The sequence below is a fragment of the Peromyscus californicus genome, unplaced genomic scaffold (assembly GCF_007827085.1).
Source record: "Peromyscus californicus insignis strain IS unplaced genomic scaffold, ASM782708v3 Scaffold_23__1_contigs__length_62951481, whole genome shotgun sequence".
Taxonomy (NCBI): domain Eukaryota; kingdom Metazoa; phylum Chordata; class Mammalia; order Rodentia; family Cricetidae; genus Peromyscus; species Peromyscus californicus.
Window position 1 is genome coordinate 61,592,504 of NW_026294534.1, and position 17,972 is coordinate 61,610,475.

The window sequence follows — 17,972 nt, forward strand, 5'->3', positions numbered from 1 at the left end:
TTTGGTTTTTTTTTGTTGTTGTTGTTGCTTTTTGTTTTGTTTTTTTTGTTTTTTTTTTTCCTCAAAGATTCTTTCAAAGGAGTATGGCAAGTACTTTGATCAGTTTGTCTCTAAGACCTTAGTGGTGGACCTGGGAGATGCAAGAAGCTTCCAGAGAGGCAACGCTGAGAAGCCTGAGCCCCGCAGCCTGGGATCATCGCCTGCACCGCGCGCGGCCAGAGGATTTGTTTGAATTTGAGCTTCAGAGGCCCCGGGCGCACCCCTGAGCCTCCTGAGCCCGACCAGTGCGTGACAGCCCACAGGTTCTTCCCCAGCGTGGGTGGAGGCCTCATTGCTGGGCGCCCTGCCCCAGCCCCCCAACCTCTACCCCGCGGCGGCCACCCGACCCCTACCCAGGCACACCTGCGCCAACGCAATGGAACTTAATTTTTGGTCAAATTTGTTTTAAGCTTTTTGTCACCAATAAAACATGAACAAATGGTCCTTGCTTTCGCGTGGGGCTGTCCCTGCGAGGGTGTCCCGGGTGGTCAGCGGCAGCCACACTCATCCACCACCATGTCCTCGTAGTGTCGCAGCACCACATTGTCACTGTTGTCGAAGAAGAGCACGGAGATGGGTGACAGGCGGGCGGGCACGCAGCAGGGCGGGCCTGCGCCCGGAGTCGGGGCGGCCGCGTGCATGAGCGCTCGCAGGACGGCATGGTTGAGGGCAGGTGGCCCGCCGGGTCCTGGCAGCGCCTCGGGCAGCGTGCACGCGCCCTGGCAGAAGTTGGCCAGGAAGCCACGCGGTGCGATCACCCAACGATGCCAGCCCACCTCGCGGAAGCTCACGTGCAACCGTCGTGTGCGGCACGTGCCCCCCGGACCACCGCCCACCCCAGGCTCTGTGTGGCGCCGCGACCGTGGCGGGGGACACAGGCGCGGGTCCAGCGTCACCAGCAGCAGCGAGGCCTCGGCCAGACGCGCGCAGGCCGTGGCGGCTCCACGGTGCAGCGCCAGCGCCAGGCGCAGGGTGCGCGGCACCGACGCGTTGGCGGCTACCGCGGTCCCCAGGAGGTCGGCGCGTAGTGGCAGCCCGGGTGGCACAGGCACACGCAGCAGCTCAGGCCCGGGATGCTCGGCCCCTGCCGACAGTGCCACGCTTAGCTCCCACCCGCGCATGTCCTCGTTCGCAGCCTCCAGCCGCAACTCCAGACGCGCACGTGTCGGGCGCTCCGCAGGCTCCACGCCAGACAGGTCGAAGGCGACGGTCCACTTGGGGCACAGTCCCGAGGTCCTGGCGGGCTCTAGGGGCCTGGACAACAAACCTAGAAGGGTGAGGAGAGAGCGGACATGGCGCGGCGTCCCGGCAAATGGACTGGGACGGGACGGGACGGGGAGGAAGGGGAGTGCAGAGGCAGGAGCGCATCTGCAGGGCGCTGCTGCTGACGGACGGGTGGGGGCAGGGCGCTAGATGCAAGGAAGAGACACTGTGGGGCGCCGTGCCTACACTTGGAGACTTGGGCAGATGGAGATGGGCCAGTCAGCACCTGGGGCCCCGGAAAATGACCTGAAGGAAGGCATCAAAGGGTGTGAGGTGGTGGGGTTGGAGGCAGGGCTGAGGTTGGGTCTGGTCTTGGGAAGCCCCGGGAATGTGTTCTTGAGTTCAGAGGACCAAGAAAACAGTGTCCCAGCTTGCTAGCAGGCTGGACTAGGCGCGTGGAGGACCCTCGGCCTCATGGGCCCTTGTCCCACCACAAACCCCTACTCACCGCTGTCCGGGATGTGGCGCACGATGTTTCCGGCGACCCCAAGTTCCTCCACGTGGCACGGTCGCAGAGGGTACCCCGCTCTGGCCTCTTGGGGGTCGCGGCGACGGAACAGGCGCCACATGACAGGAGGCACAGGCCGGAGCGTGGGGACGCCCCGGGGCGCTTCGTGCAGTCCTAGAGCCTGGAGCAGGGCGGAGGCGGGGTCCGAGGGTGCTGGTGCGCGGGCAGGGGGCGTTGAGGGGAGCAGGAGCAGGAGCAGAAAGAGGAGGTGGCCACCAGAATGGTGGCGGACAGGGAGCATTTTCCTCCCAGGCGGTGTCCAAGAGTCAGCGGGATCCACTGTGTCCGGGACCAGTAGGCTGGAGGCCACAGGTCCGGGGGGGCTTTGAGGTCCTAGAGGGGGCGTGTCCGGGCCCCACTGATCTGGAGGGCAGGACTGGGCGGCGGTCCCAAGGTGGGTGGTCTAGAGTTGACCTGGAGGGCGGAGCTGCTGGCAGCCGGGGTCCCTGGAGAAGAGTGGCATCCCGGGCGTCCTGGGGGCGAGGCCATGCCTCCAAAGGCGGGGCCAGGTCCCCAGGGGCGGGAGCAGACCTCCAGGAACTGGGTCGAGTCTCCAGGGGCGGGGCCAGTCTCCCAGGTAGGATAGGAGGAGTCCTGGATGGCCGAGTTGAGGACAGGGACTCAGAAGAGCTTGTCCTTCACCAGGCCATTCCTCAGCGGCTTCCTGGGGACCAGAAGTCAGGACAGATTAGTTTGGGAACCACACGCTTCCCTCTCCCTGTTGAACATCTTCCCTTCCCTGCTTCCACCTTGGCAGGTAGAATTAGTCAGGCTCCCTCCCTGATTCCCACCCAGACCATCCCTGCTGTGGTCCGTGTGCCTGCCCTACCCCCAAACTCCCTTCAGAATATTCAGAGTCTGGGGAAAGTTTGGAGGGTCCACCAGTGCTGGGAATGGAAGGCAGACTTCGGCAACGCTAGGCACGTGCTCTACAGCCCAGCTGAACCCCAAGCCCCAGTTATAGGGAGTTTTAGACTTTCTCTTTTGAGATAGGGTCCCTCTCTGCGGGTCCCTAGCCCGGAACTCCCTTTGTAGAGCAGGTTGGCCTCAGACTCACAGAGATCCACCTGTCTCTGCCTCTGCTCCCCACTCCTCCCACCCCCGTGCTGGGATGATTAAAGGCATGGCCCACCAAGCCAGGCGCTAGAGTTTTTAATTAATACAGTAAATTTCATGACACCCGGATGGCTAGGCAGGCCATTCTTGCAGGAGTTCCAGCCGACTGAGGTTTCCCCAAGAAGGGAGGAGCCCAGCGGTTTCTGCCCCTCCCCCTCCCAGCCTTCTGCAGTCAGCTCCTGAGGGAGGGCCATGGGGAGTTGTGGCTGGCAGGGTGTTGCTAGTGTTCCCCTCTCTGCAGTTTGTGTTCTTGGGGCATACCACCGACTTCCTCAAACGGGACAGAGCAGGTCCCTCCAGGGATCCAGCTTCTGGAGCCCTGAGTGCGGCATTTCCAAACATTTCTCTATATAGAGTTCTGCAGCAAGAAGGCCCTCCTTGGTTTCAGATTTGTTTGAGTCTCCCTACCCTGTTCTCTTAAGCCTTGTAGAAGCCTCTGGAATGTTCTAGAAGCTTCCTCAATATGCCCTCCCATGTCTTCAGAGACCTCACGGCCCACATTAAGGGTACCATTCAATCCAACACATCCCAAATGAGACTCCCATTAGGCCCCTATGTCCCAGCGCATGCAACCCGACCCCGAACCCCAGTTACACAATCATCAGTTTCAATCAGCCTGAAGTTGATTGATTCTCGGTCTAACACAAAGTGGCTGTTCCACTTTGATTTTAGAAGTTTTGCCTACATCAGAGTAAGACAGACTGGCTGTCCTCCTGGGGGCTCAGTCAGCCCTCATCCTCTGGCTGAACTCATAGCCCTGGGAGAAGCTTCACACACCAGTCCCAGGCCCCTCGATGTGGTGCTTGGAATGAGAGTGTGCCCCATAGGCTCATTTTAGGAGGAAGTATGTTTCTGGGAGTGGTCTTTGGGATCTTTAGGCCTCATCCAATGTGAAGTATATTCTCTCTGCTTACCGCTTGCAGGTTAGGATGTGAACCCCCAGCTTTCTGCTCTGGCTACTGCTTGCAGGTTAGGATGTGAACCCCCAGCTTTCTGCTCTGGCTACCGTGGGGCTTGCTGACATCACTCCCACCATGACGGACACTTACGGAGCAAGAGTCTGTCGGGCCTGTAAATGAAATCTTTTGAACTATGGCTATGTGGCTTTGTGGGGGCTAAAGTTATGTCTTCAGTTGTAATTACTGTGCTCAAGAGATCTATCAAACAAATGCCTCTAGCCTGTGAGCCCCACTTGTCCAAGGACAGGTAACTTCCTGGAATGCTGGGGGCTGTTCATGTAAGACAGCAAGCCGTGTGTTTTCACCTCAGTAAACGAGATTGGTTGCCCCAACTGCACAGGATGTGCTTGGTCACACACGGGCAGGAAGTACGTCAGGATGTATGCTTGCTGCCATTGGACAAGGGCAGGAAGTACAAATACGTAGCTTTGTGGGTTTTGCCTTTATAAGCATCTGGTTAAAGTAATTTGTGGCTATTCTCTGGGAACCACCAGTATGGACCTGGCCCGTGTCCATCACCTTGGCCAGTATTGAATAAAATCTGCTTCAAATTTGGCCCCAAAGTTGTGATAGTGGTCTTATTCTTGCTCAGTGGGATCAACGGTTTTTGGTCTGGTCGGCTGCACTGAGCCCAGCATCATGCTGTGAAGCCTTCCTGCAAGTGTTTCCTCAGGGTCAGACACTGGCTGTGGTCCAGGGGGGCCACCTTCCTTGTGAGGTGTGAGACTCTCCTGTGTGGTACCAGTTTCAAGGCATGAAGGGGTCATGGAGAGCAGCTGAGGCAGAGAGGCCATCATGTTTGATACCAGGGCCATGGGAGTGCAGCAGCGGAATGCAGCCAATGTGAGCTGAGACAAGCCCAGAAGATCTTGAGTGAACCCCAGATTTGAGACACTGAGGTACAGATTTAATTGACACTTCGATCATGTCTAGAGTAGGGAATGTTTAATTTATTTTTAGTTTTACAGGAGTCACAGTTGAGAGACTTTGGATAATTTATTTAATTTTATTTTATGTGCATTGGTGTGAGGGTGCCAGATCCCCTGGAACTGGAGTCACAGACAGTTGTGAGCTTCCATGTGGGTGCTGGGAATTGAACCCAGTCTTCTGGAAGTCTCCAACCCCAGAGTAGTTGAACTTTTAAGTGATGGAATTTATGTTTGTTTTCTGAGACAGGGTCTCACTATATAGACTTATCAGACCTGAAACTCAATGTGTAGGTCAGGCTGGATTCAGACTCACAAAGATCTGCCTGCCTCTGCCTCTCAAGTGCTGGGATTAAAGCGTGTGCCACCGCGCTTAGCAAGTGACGAGATTTCTAAAGACTGTGGAACTTCTAAAAGTTGGACTGTGTTTTATAGTGTAACATTAACATGGGATCTTGGGGAGAAAAATAAAGGAGAGGTTATGGTTTAATACTAATGTGTTTGTGCGCCAGGTTGACAAGGGGTCAACTGTAGTAGTTTTTTATCGTTAACACAAACTGGGGTCATGGGGAAGAGAGAGAGCCTCAACGAGAACAGGCCTCCAGCAGATTAACCTGTAGGCCAGTCTGTGGGGCATTTTCTTGATTAATGATTGATGGGAGAGATCTTGGCCCACTGTGAGTGGTTCCACCCCCAAACGAGTGGTCCTGGGTGCTGTAAGAAAGCAGGCTGAGTGAGCAATGGGGAGCAAACCAGTGAGGTCTGATGCACTTCCTGCCTGACTTCTCTGTGCTCAGCTGGGACAGGAAGCGAATGTCGCCATGCCCTGGTGCTGGCGCCGGCACACTTCCTTTGTAGCCCCAGATTTGGTAGGAATGAAAATGTGCCTATTTATTTTTCTAGGTTTTTCTTTAAAAACAGTCTCTGTAGGGGCTGGAGAGACTGCTCTTCCAGAGGTCCTGAGTTCAATTCCCAGCAACCACATGGTGGCTCACAACCATCTGTAATGAGATCTGGTGCCCTCTTCTGGCCTGCAGGGATACATGCAGGCAGAACACTACATAATAAAAATCTTTTAAAAAATAAAATAAGCCGGGCGGTTGTGGAGCACGCCTTTAATCCCAGCACTTGGGAGGCAGAGCCGGGAGGATCTCTGAGAGTTCGAGGCCAGCCTGGGCTACAGAGTGAGTTCCAGGAAAGGCACAAAGCTAAACAGAGAAACCCTGTCTCAGAAAACAAAAAAAAAAAAACCCAAAAAACAAACAAACAAACAAAAAAAACCAGTCTCTGTAGTTGAAGCCATCCTGGGACTCAAGGGGATCCTCCTGCCTCAGCCTCCTGAATGCTAGCATCAGTAGCAACTGGCCCAACTCCAAGAATTTAGGTCCACACCATGGTTAAGAGCACTGGCTGCTCTTCCCGAGGACCCAGGTTTGAGTCCCAGCACCTACATGGCAGTTCACAACTGTCTGTAACTCCAGCTCCAGGGGATTGGGTGCCCTCTTCTCCCCTCTGTGGGAGTCAGGTGCGCAGGTAGTGAACCAATACACAGGCAGAGAACTATCTATCCAAACAAAATAAATGCACAGATAATTTTTAAAAAGAAGAACAACTTCGGGCCAGGGTCTAGAGAAGCAGTTCTCAGTCTGTGGGTCATGACTCCTTGGGTTAAATGACCCTTTCACCGGGGCCATATATTTACTTCATGATTCATAACAGTAGCAAAAATTACAGTTATGAAGTAGCAATGAAAATAATTTTATGAGCCGGGCAGTGATGGCGCACGCCTTTAATCCCAGCACTCAGGAGGCAGAGGCAGATGGATCTCTGTGAGTTCGAGGCCAGCCTGGTCTACAGAGCGAGTTCCAGGACAGCCAAGACTGAAAGGGCAATCAGTGCTCTTAACTAACCACTAAGCTAAAAAAAAAAGAAAGAAAATAATTTTGTAGTTGGGAATCACCACAACATGAGGAACTGTATTAAACTGAGGGATAGCTTAGTGGTTAGTTAAGAGCACTGATTGCCCTTTCAAAGGACCTGGGTTCAGTTCCCAGTAACCACATTAAGGGTCACGGCTATCTTTAACGCCTTCCAGGGGATCTAGCACCGTCTTCTGGCCTTCTTGGGCACTGCACATACAAGGTTTCTTTATATAACAGTCTTGGCTGTTTTGCACCTTCTGGAACCTTCTACAGCCTCCTGCTCTTGCTCTTGCTCAATGTCCTTCACGTTGTCTCAGGGGTGCTGCATGTCCTGAACTCCGCTTGTCTACCCAGCCTAGGGGCTGGTGAGGGCCCCAGAGGTCCACTGAGACTCCAGCATCATTCCAGCCTTCGCCTGGCTGCTGAGCCAACCCTGGACTCCCAGGCCAACAGGGCAGGTGGAGGAGGCCTTGCTCTCCTTTGGGCTGGGGGTCACAGTCCGGCCCAATGCAATCTCTTGGTCATTCCTTCCGGCCCAGCTAGCAACTCCCAGCCCCGAAAGGCCTATTACCACTCTCATCCCCAGATGTTGCATTACTAGCTACATATCCACGCCTCTGCCTCAGGCACTTTCTCTGTGGGGTCCCTGCATTCTCTGGGCCCACGCCTGTTCCTAAAGGAAGGAGCTGGGGCCTGAGACCCAGTCTCACTCACTCAGCTTTGCAGGGCTTGGTGGTCTGAGCTTCCAAAGTGTCGTATTCCCTCAAGTCCTCCAGTTCACGCATCTGGCCAGTTAGCACCTTGGCAGCGAAAGCCACGATGTACTGTGGGAGAAGGCACCGGTGAGACCCTGAGGCTGCCGGTCCCTTCCTGCCTGCACAGGGAGGACCCGTAGGGCTGACCCACCAGGAACCAGTAGATGTTCATGACTGTGAGGAGCAGCAGGAGCGTGTTGAAGAAGAAATAGTACGGAATGTCGGGCACCGACCGCAGGCTGCTGTGGCAGGTGGCATACAGAACCTTAAGCGGGAACCAGTAGAGGCGGAACCAGAACCTGGAGGAGGGGGGTCAGGGGGACCGGGAAGGAAGGTCGGGCTCCCCTCTTGCACTCTCCTTCCCCGACTCTGCCAACCCTCCCTGCTCCTTGATTTATCACCTGTCACTCATCCACCAGGATCCACCCGGCCCGACAGCCCTGCCTCTTCCCTGCCTCGCACCCTTCCATTTCTTCCCAGGCCCCACAACTCTGGACTAGGCCACACCCTCCTGGTCCCACCCACCCCACCAAGCATCAGCCCCTCTCCAGCCTGGCCTGGCCCTGGGCTGGACGGAATTCTAGGCCCCAATCTACCATCCTACTAACCCAAACACAGGCCTCACCCATGCATGACTCCACCCCAGCAAGCCACACCCCTTTCCTGGCCCTGCCCACAACCCAACAAGCCATGCCCCTCCTGCCTGGCCCCACCCACCCGCTGAGCCACACCCCTCTGTCCGGGCCCCACCCACCCGCTGAGCCACACCCCTCTGTCCGGGCCCCACCCACCCGCTGAGCCACACCCCTCTGTCCGGGCCCACCCACCACAGCTGCCCAACCCCTCTCACCAGCAGAAGCAGAAGCTGAGGCACCCCAAGTTGGCCACCAGCCCGTGCAAACGGTGGTAGGCGCCGCCCCTGGCCTTGAAGTAGATGTTGAGCTTGGTGAACTCCAGCTGCACGTCGCTAACATCATGCAGGAAGAACACGAGGAGGCCTACATTGTGGTACCTGTGGGGTAGGGACAGTCACACCGGGACTGCGGAGCCAGGCCATCCAGCCACACGGTGTGGTTTGTATTACTGGTTAGCTGTGTGTGAGTGTGTGCCTGTGTGCAGCCTGCGGAGCCCCTGGAAGCATGAGCTACCTGACACAGGGCCAGGAACTGAACCCGGGTCGGCTTCGAGAGCAGCACATTCGCTGGAGCTGGAAGGACGGCCCCGAGGTCAAGAGCACTGGCTGCTCTTACAGGAGACTCGAGTTCGGGTCTCAGCACCCACATCACCCACATGGTGGCTCACAACCACCTGTCACTCCAGCTCCAGGGGATCCCATTCTGTGCAGACAAAATGCCCATACACATAAAAACATCAAAAACCAACAAGAACAGTTCACATGCTGTTAACCCTGAGCCGTGGCTTCAGCTGCTGGTTACGGTGTCTCTATGTGGTGTGCGCATGGCAGTGCCAGTGGAGGTCGGTGACTTGGGTGCCCTGAGGGAGACTTGTGTCCTGGGGGGGGGCAGCCAAGTCACCGACCTCCACCGGCACTGTGCACCCTTTCTCTGCTCCCCTTTATCTCATCCTTAGAGCTCTTGATGGCCTGTAGCTCACAGAAATCCTCCTGTCTCAGCCTCTGGAGCCTAGCTTAGTTTCTATTCTGTTAGAGATAGGGTCCTACTGTAGCCCAGCCTGGAACTCTGACTCAAACGATCCTCCTGTCTCAGCCCCCTGAGAAGGTGGGAACACATGTGGGCTTTCGAACACCAGATCTCTGTTTCTACATCTCTTGCCGTGTCTGGGTCAAGGGGGTCAAACAGGGTCAGCAAGATGGCTCAGTGGATAGAGGCACTTGTCATCAACCTGAGTTCAACTCCCAGAACCTGCATGGTAGGAGGAGAACCAGCTCCTGAAGGTTGTCCTCTGACCCCAGCCTTTGAAATCAATAAAGGTAAAAAAAGGGGGGGGGGTGTCATGCAGCCATAGGCCCAGGGCAGGGGACAGTGGGTGAGGGGAGGGTCTCTGGGTCTTTCTCCAGGCCTTACACACCCCTGCTCCATGACCCGTCCTTGCTCTGGCCCCACCCAGCCCAGGCCTTTGCACTTATGGCCTGCCCACTCTCCTGAGGACCTCACCGGAAGGCGTAGGAAGAGGCGATGAGGAGCAGGGTGACCACGTGATGTACCAGCATGACTACAGAGTCCTTGCGCCAGGTGTCCATGTACACGGTGGCATAGATGGAGTGGCAGTAGAAGCTGCCCTGCAGCAGGTAGGCGGTGGCTATGTCCCAGGGCACCGCCATGCCCGACCTCCAGTCTGGGAAGAACCATGTTCACGGTCATGTTCAGGGCCTGTCCCCCAACACCTCCCAACACAGCCTCACAACATGTATCCTCTGAATGTGGGGTTACCATAAGTCTGTCTTGTTTTTTAAGATTATTTATTTACTGTGTGAATGTATGTGGGCACCTGCCTGTCTCGGGTCCCTGTGGAGGTCAGAGAATAATTTCTAGAAGTCAGTCTGCTCCTTCCACTCTGTGGGTCCCAAGGATCAACCCAGGTCACCAGGCTTGGCCGCAAGCACCTTTATTGAATCAGGGTCTCATGTAGGCCAGGCTCACCTCAAAATCTCTATAGCAAATGATGACCTTGAACTCACCATCTGCCCCCATCCCACTCCCCGAGTGCTGGGATGCCCAGCATGGAGATGCCATGCCTGGTTAAAACGGACGGAACTGGGGGCTTCTTGCTTCTAGGCAAGCTCCCTACCAACTCCCCAGCCCCATTTTGCTTGCTTGGTTTTTGTTTGCTTGTTTTGTTTTTGAGAGTCTCTTTCTTATGTTACCCAGGCTGGCCTGAGAACTCACAGCAATGCTCCTGCCTCACCTCCTCAGTGCTGAAATAACAAGTATGTACCATCATGCCTGGGCCCACCCTCCAGACAGAGATGGTTCTTGTTGCAATACCTGGCCCAGGACTTTTGCACGGGTGGGTGGGTCTCCTGTGGAGGACTCTACCTGACGCCTGTGTTCTCCCTTCAGCCTTCCCATGCCTCCAGGCATGTCTGTCCTCACTCAGACAGCTGTCTGTCCCCCCAGGTGAGCCCCCACTGCCCACTGCCCCCCACTTGTGCTTCTTTTTTTTTTTTTTTTTTTTTTTTAAGATTTATTTATTACATATACAGTGTTCTGCCTGCATGTATCCCTGCATGCCAGAAGAGGGCACCAGATCTCATTACAGATGGCTGTGAGCCAACATGTGGTTGCTGGGAATTGAACTCGGGACCTCTGGAAGAGCAGTCGGTGCTCTTAACCCCTGAGCCATCTCTCCAGCCCCCACTTGTGCTTCTTACACTCTCTTGCTGAGTTCAAGGCTCCTCGATGCTCTCTCTCCCACTCTGTCTAAGCCTCAGCGACCCTGTTTTCCCAGCTGCATCAGCCCCAGCTTAGAGGCAGCCACTCAGTGGAAAGCTATAGAGGAACTTGTGGGGCCGGTGAGATGGCTCCTGGCAGAGATGCTGGCCACGAATGCCTGGCCACCCGATTTCCACCCCAGAACCCACATAAAGGTGGGCAGAAGTAACCCCAGTGTTGTCCCCCGACCTCCACTCAGCATTCTGAAGGCTGAGGCAGGAGGATGCTTAGTTTGAGACCACTCCAGGCTACCTGAGACCCTGTACAAAATCCCAAAAAGACCCAGCAGGAAGGCTTGGTGGGTAAAGGGCCTTGCCACCAAGCCTGGTGACCTGAGTTTGATCCCCAGGCCCCACGGGAGGGAAGGAGAGGAGTGACTCCCAGAAGTTGTTCTCTGACCTCCACACATGCGCAAACTGTGGCACACGGGTGTCCCCTCCCACAATGACAGAAAACAGACAGAAGAACCCCCCCACACACACACATTTCTCCTCATCCTCTAGCAAGCTCCTAATCCTAACAGTGTGTCTATCTGCACTGCCCCACTTGGGGCACACTTCAGCCAGTCACCTCCAATACGGTCCTTGTCCTAGGCAGGAGCCCCTGCCTAGAATTGCCCAATGAACGACAGTGGGCGTGGCTCAGGGGTGGAGCCCCTGCCTAGAATTGCCCAATGAATGACAGTGGGCGTGGCTCAGGGGTGGAGCCCCTGCCTAGAATTGCCCAATGAATGGCTGTGGGCGTGGCTCAGGGGTGGAGCCCCTGCCTAGAATTGCCCAATGAATGGCTGTGGGCGTGGCTCAGGAGTAAAGAGTATAGTGCCAGAGTGGGGCGGTGGAGGAGCACGCCTTTAATCCCAGCACTCGGGAGGCAGAGCCAGGCGGATCTCTGTGAGTTCGAGGCCAGCCTGGTCTACAGAGTGAGATCCAGGAGAGGCTCCAAAACTACACAGAGAAACCCTGTCTCGAACCCCGCCCCCCCCAAAAAAGTATAGTGCCAGCCTAGAGCCCCCTGGTGAGGGGAGGGTGTGCTCAGCTGCTGCACACTGTCCCACACGCAGGAACTGCTTTGCTTCCATCTTCAGGGAAAAAAACACAAAAACCCAGTGGGTGCTCAATGATGTGCAGAGCTCTGGCCCAAACATGAATCTAATTCAGTGCTGGGTTGTCAGCTGTGCATGGCAGTGCACACCTTTGATCCCAGCACTCGGGAGGCCAAGGCAGGAGGACCTCTGTGAGTTCGAGGCCAGCCTGGTCTACAGAGTGAGTTCCAGGACAGCCAGAGGTACACAGAGAAATCTTGTCTCAAAAAACAAAACAAAAACAAATAAACAAAAGGAAACCACTGAGTTATCTACATGAATGACAGCTAACATTACTCCTTTTGAAATTCAAAACCGGTGTGGCTCATGGGAGTGGTGATATACACTCCTGGGTCCTAGCACTCAGGAAGCTGAGCAGTGGCATCCCCAATTTTAGGCCATTCTGGACTACATTGGAAAAAAATGTGTGGTGCTTTCCATGTGGGGAAAGAAAGCTCTTAGCTGTGTCAGAGTCCTCTCGCCCTTTCCCTGTCCTGCTAGGGAAGCATGTATCTCTGCACTCCCCAGGGCTCTGATGATTCCCACATCATGGTCCCAGCAAGGAGCCTCCCCACTCTGCACATTTCTGCACCCATGAATCCCCATCCTGTCCATCTCCTATGAAACTCAAACTCCAGCTAGGAGTTGAGTCTTCATGGCACTATCTTGTGATACCCCAGGGCCTTTGCACATGTCTCTCCAGCACCGCCTCTGGTAGGAGCCCTCTTCTGACCACCCCACTCCCAGGGTTCCATGACCATCCTTTGTTGGGGCTGGCTTGATATCAAGACTTTCATAGAAGCATCTCATTAGGCCCATTCCAGAACTCGTGTGTGTGTGTGTGTGTGTGTGTGTGTGTGTGTGTGTGTGTGTGTACAACAGTGTACATGCCACAGTGTACATGTGGAGGTCGAAGGACAACTTTTTTGTTTGTTTGTTTTTTGAGACAGGGTTTCTCTGTGTAGTTTTGGTGCCTGTCCTGGATCTCCCTCTGTAGACCAGGCTGGCCTCGAACTCACAGAGATTCTCCTGGCTCTGCCTCCCAAGTGCTGGGATTAAAAGCACGCACCACCACCGCCCGGCCAAAGGACAACTTTTAAGAGTCAGTTCTCGCTTTCCATCATGTGGGCCCCAAGGATAGAACTTAGGTGGGCAGGCTTGGCTGCAAGCCCCTTTACCCGCTGAGCCATCTTCCCAGCCCCCTTTCCATTATTTCTAGCAGAACTCTTCATGCTGGTCCCACAGGACTCCTACCATAGAAGACGGAGGGCGGGTCATGGAAGAAAGGGTAACGGGAACCCAGGAGCAGGTAGGCACAATAACTCCAGCAGCCCAGGTAGAAAAGAAGCTTCCAGGCGCTCTCAGGTAACCTGGCAGCATCTCTGGGCTGCAGACGACACCGCTTGGCCAGGGGCTGTGGGGATATGGTGGGGAATGGTTATCATTGGGGAGCTCAGTGCTCCTCTGGGGGGAAAGCAAGACCCAGGGACTTGCCAGGCTGGGTGGCATTGAGAAGGCTCAGCCTCACATCATCTGGGGTAACCAGAGCCCATGTGTGCGGCCATGAAGGGCTAAACTTAGCACCCAGCTGTCCTGTGTGGCCTGGGAAGGGAATCCGAGGGGGGGGGTGTCATGACACATGTAGGTTTTAAAGCAACGGAGCCCAGGGAAGTGGGGGGGGTGGTGGCTCAGGTTCCAGCAGGAAATGAGGGTGTCTCAGGAAGGGAGAAAGGGGGAATGACTACTGAAGGAAAACACTTTGGGGGAAGGGAACTTGAAAACACAGTGACTCCCCCACACTGGGAGGAAGGCAGAGGAGAGATTGAGGATAGGAGGGTGCCTGGGAGGGAAAGCTGGGGACCAAAGGCTGTGGTTGTGTTGGAGGCTACTGAGAGAAGGGGCCAAAAGTGAAAGAGAGTCATGTGATGGTGGAGGCAAGCTGATTTTGGTGCCATGGAGACATCACAGGATAGCGTGCCCTGAGTTAGAAGATCAGGGGTGTATGCCTATCATCCCAGCGCTTGGGAAGCTGAGGTGGGTGGATTGCCACAAATTTGACCAGCCTGGGCTTCAGAGTGAGACACTATCTCAAAAATTACAAAAAATGGGTTGGAATGGGCAGACTAGAGTCCGGGAAGGCTCCAGCACCCTGGGGCGGAGCTCCAGAGCTGTGGGCCAAACCCAGCCCCCTTCCTACCAAGGCTGAGGGGGCCAGAGGAGCCCAGAGCACCCAGCAGTTGTCATGGAGACAGCCAGAGCCCAGCTCCCGTAACCCCTAGCAACCAGGCTGCTGCCAAGTTGAGCTTGGAGAATGGGGCAGCCCCTCTGCCTGTTTCTAGGGGAGGGGAAGGGTGGAAGTGGGGTGGCTGGCGTCAGGCTGCCTCAAGGGCCTCCAGCATCCCAGCTGGGCACCGGGAGGGCGTGCTGGCCAAGGCAGATGGGGACCAGGGCTGCCCTCCTCACTCTTGCCTCCCCCTCTCTCCAGCAGTTGGGGGCTGTCGCTCCCTCCCGTGGGTGACAACAGACTGGGTGGGCTCTGGAGCTGGACAACACCCTATCTTGACCTAACAAGGAGCAGCCTCTTCCCATCAGCAGAGAAAGGCCCCTTTGTTGGCACAACGCTCTCTGTCCCCACACCCTCTGCTACTTCCAGTCAGATGGGGGCGGGATGTCCCTAGCTAGTCCCCTAGGGAGTATCCACCATGGTACGTACTAGACCCGTCCCCCCAGGAGAGGTGAAGAATAGGGTCAGGTGCCAATGTCATCACTACCAGGGTCACTCTTCAGACCTGGGCGGTGGCCTCCTCAGTCTCCAGAAACAGAGCATTTTGACCATCGCCCGATGGGGGCGGCAGAATCCAACCCTGAAGACACAGATAGGGTCATTCCCAAGGTTGAGCCCCTCGGTATGGCCCTTGACACGCAGGTCTGTGCCATCCCTGGTTCAGGGTTGGTGGGGATCCCAGTCAGGGGTGGGACCTCGACTGCACAGACTTGGTGTAGACACAGCAGCTCCTGGTGACGCAGGGCGCAGATGACCTCTGTGCACCTCGAGGCCTCCTGGCACAGGAGCTGGGCTCCCTGGTCCCCAAGTCGGTCCCCAGAAGGGTGCCCAGGTCGGCCCTCGGGTCCGCAACAGCCTAGAGGCCGTACCGAGCGGATCGCCCTAGATTCTATTGATCACACCAGGATAGGGTGTGTATCTAGCTTTCTTGCACCCACAACACCCCACGCCACATGGGACCCCCAATCCGTCATAGCGTCACCCCGTCAGCCACACCCCGGCACCCACCCGGTCTTGTTGCAAAAACTCGGGATAGTCTCTGAGGTCCCAACATCCTGGGCATCTCCAGCCCCCCCCCCCCCCTTTCCAGCGGCCACCACGGACATAGGGATACGTGAGCAGTGACCCCACTCACTCTCCTGCATGCAGTTCATAGGGGCCCCCAGGTCGCACTGACCCGAAAGAGGCGCGCGGTGGCCGCCGAGCGCAGCGCGGTCCAGCCCAGAGCGCACAGCGCGGCCAGCAGCAGCTCGGGCGCAGCCAGGTGCGCGTGCTCCGCCAGGCCGCGGCGTGCCAATCCCCAGCCGCAGTCCCCGCAGCCCCGTGCCGCCGCCAGCGCCGAGGCCCAGCTTCGCTGCAACATCTGCGCATAGCTCGGCATGGGCTCTGGCGCCTCGAGCTCAGTGGTCGTCGCCGCAGCCGCCATGCCACCCGCTCGCCCGCTGTCCCGCTGCTGCCCGCAAGCTTCCGAGCCGCTGCGCGCCCCCGCGTCACGCGCTGCAGCCAGGCCGGGGGCGCGCAGGCCCCCGCCAGAGCAAAACGGGGGCGTGGTCGGCCCAGGCCCCGCCCCCAGAATGCCGGGCTCCGCCCTTCCAGCCCTCCTCCGGTGCTGCTGTGAGACTAAGTGGTCCCAGAGCTCTGGGTGGTCCTTTGCTCAGTCTGCGACTGCCCTGGGGCTCTTCTGCAGTCAAGATGGCTCAGCAGGTGTGAGGGGCCTTGCCATCAATTTAACGTCCTGAAGGTGAGGACAGACTGACGCTAGGAAATTATCCTCTCACCTCTACCTAGGCCCCCATTCAAATAAATAAATGCAATGAGCCCAAAAAAGAAATTCTGCCCATGCTTGGGTCTGGACCCACCCTCTGTCCACTGGGCTCCTGGAAATACACAGCGCCTGTTTCTGTGTTTCCAGCCAGCTCTGGAGCCTGTGTGTACCGCTTAGAGGATCTCTGGTAGACTGGGAGGGTGCAGCCGTTAGGGAGGGAGCTACCTGGAGGAGGGCTGGGGACAGTTCAAAGGCCAGCCTCCCGCGGTTCCATCTTTCGGAGGGAAAGCCACCAAGACTAGCCTGGTCGGTTTCCTCTACTCTGCTGACTCCTCCAGCCACAAGGCCTCCTGCACTGATCTTCCCCTGGCCTCGGCCTCAGGCCCTTTTTGGTTTTTGAGACAGGGTCTCACTGTGTAGCTGGTGATGGTCTTGAACTCCTGCTTCTGCCTTCTGAGTGCCTGGAAGGCAGTTATGCACCACCATGCATAGTTCATCCACTGGTGGTGATAGAGCTCAGGCTCTGTGCATGCAAGGTAAGCACTCCACCAAAGGAGTCAGAACCCCAGCCTCATACATGTGCACACCATGTGTGTGCACTCACGCATGCCAAGTGCATGAGTATGGAGGCCAGAGATGGATGTCCACTATCTCCCTCCACCTCTACTTAAAAACTTTGATGTGTGTGTGTGTGTGTGTGTGTGTGTGTGTGTGTGTGTGAGCGCATCTGTCACGTGTCTAGGTGCCCACGGGTTCTAGAAGGTGTGGAGTACCCGGGGGATGAAGTTCCAGGCTGTTGTGGGCTGGATGGACATAGTTGCTGGGATCAGAACTCCAGTCTTTTGCAAGAGCAGTGTGTGCTCTTAACCACCAACCCCTCTCTCCAGCCCCTGCTATTATTTTGTTTCAAAAGATTGAGTCCTTGGGCTGGACAGTGGTGGTGGTGCACGCCTTTAATCCCAGCACTTGGGAGGCAGATCTCTGTGAGTTCAAGGCCAGCCTGGTTTACAGAGCAAGATCTAGTCCTTTTGTGTGTTCTGCCTGCCTGGTGCCCAGAGGCCAGAAGAGGGCATCAGATGCCCTGGAACATGTTGGGAACTGAACCTGGGCCCTCAGCAAGAGCAGCTAGTGCTCTTAACCACTGACCCACCTTTCCAGGCCCTGCTCTGTTTTTGGAGGCAGGGTCTCTCACTGATGTAGGGCTCATTGATCTAGCTAGACCAGGTGGCCAATGAGCCCTAAGGAGGGAGCCTTGTCTTCCATTACAGAACCTCTGCTATTGGCTACAGGGTGCTGGGGATCCAACTCAGGCTCTCATGCTTTTGGGGAAGGCACTTTACTGAGCCATCCCACAGCCCATTGAGAAAGACTGTCATGATATAGCTGAGGCTGGCCCTGAACTCCTGCTCCCCCGTCTCCCTAGGAGTGCCCAGATGACAGGTGCGCCACACCACTCTGTTCCTGACTAGACCCATGTGGAACAGGGGTTCCTTCACTTGTTACCGAGTTGTCAGGTGACAGGCTAGGGGCTGGGCCTTCCCAGTCCCTCCTGGCAACCTCTGGGCCATCTGGCAAACCCAGCGCCCATCTGTAAGGGAAGAAGCCTGCTCAGACTAAGTTTCTTCCTGGCCTGGGACCAGGGCTCCTGGGCACAGACAAGTGTGCCCAGGATCAGTGCTAAGGCTGCTGGACCCCTAATGGAGCCCATGCTGAGTCGATAATGATGCCTGGTCCCCTCCTGCCACAGGGCCAGGTATCTGTGGATGCTTTTCAGTGGCATCTGAGGTGGTGTGTCAGATGGCTACCTACCCCCAAGGCAGATGAGACACCAGACTGAAAGCCAAGTATCTTACCTCCTCTCCAGCAGGTGAGCTGAGGTCACAAGGAGCCCAGGACCAGCTCAGGGGTCTGTTTTTTGCCACTGGAATGTGTGTCCTCTAG

The 17,972-nt window shown here is 56.3% G+C and overlaps 2 protein-coding genes across 2 annotated transcripts; both read right to left on the bottom strand.

Moving 5' to 3' along the window:
* Nucleotides 1–422: 422 nt before the first annotated feature.
* On the bottom strand, nt 423–2,051 carry Gdf1 (growth differentiation factor 1). The gene is made up of 2 exons (XM_052752652.1): nt 1,751–2,051; nt 423–1,306 (listed from the first exon to the last, which is right to left on the bottom strand). The coding sequence occupies exons 1-2, from the start codon at nt 2,049–2,051 to the stop codon at nt 528–530; spliced, it is 1,080 nt and encodes a 359-aa protein (XP_052608612.1). The 3' UTR covers nt 423–527.
* A 308-nt stretch (nt 2,052–2,359) lies between these two features.
* Nucleotides 2,360–15,778, bottom strand: Cers1 (ceramide synthase 1). Its single transcript, XM_052752653.1, has 7 exons — nt 15,444–15,778; nt 13,237–13,396; nt 9,624–9,804; nt 8,339–8,500; nt 7,640–7,787; nt 7,448–7,557; nt 2,360–2,474 (listed from the first exon to the last, which is right to left on the bottom strand). The coding sequence occupies exons 1-7, from the start codon at nt 15,690–15,692 to the stop codon at nt 2,432–2,434; spliced, it is 1,053 nt and encodes a 350-aa protein (XP_052608613.1). The 5' UTR covers nt 15,693–15,778; the 3' UTR covers nt 2,360–2,431.
* Nucleotides 15,779–17,972: the final 2,194 nt, after the last annotated feature.

Excerpts from the sequence above, each read along its gene's own strand:
- Gdf1 (XM_052752652.1), bottom strand. The coding sequence starts at position 2,051 with ATGCTCCCTGTCCGCCACCATTCTGGTGGCCACCTCCTCTTTCTGCTC. Across the intron at positions 1,307-1,750 it reads GCGCCACATCCCGGACAGCG|GTTTGTTGTCCAGGCCCCTA; the intron begins GTGAGTAGGGGT and ends TCACCCTTCTAG.
- Cers1 (XM_052752653.1), bottom strand. The coding sequence starts at position 15,692 with ATGGCGGCTGCGGCGACGACCACTGAGCTCGAGGCGCCAGAGCCCATG. Across the intron at positions 7,788-8,338 it reads CTCAGCTTCTGCTTCTGCTG|GTTCTGGTTCCGCCTCTACT; the intron begins GTGAGAGGGGTT and ends CCCCTCCTCCAG. Across the intron at positions 2,475-7,447 it reads ACCAAGCCCTGCAAAGCTGA|GAAGCCGCTGAGGAATGGCC; the intron begins GTGAGTGAGACT and ends TCTGGTCCCCAG.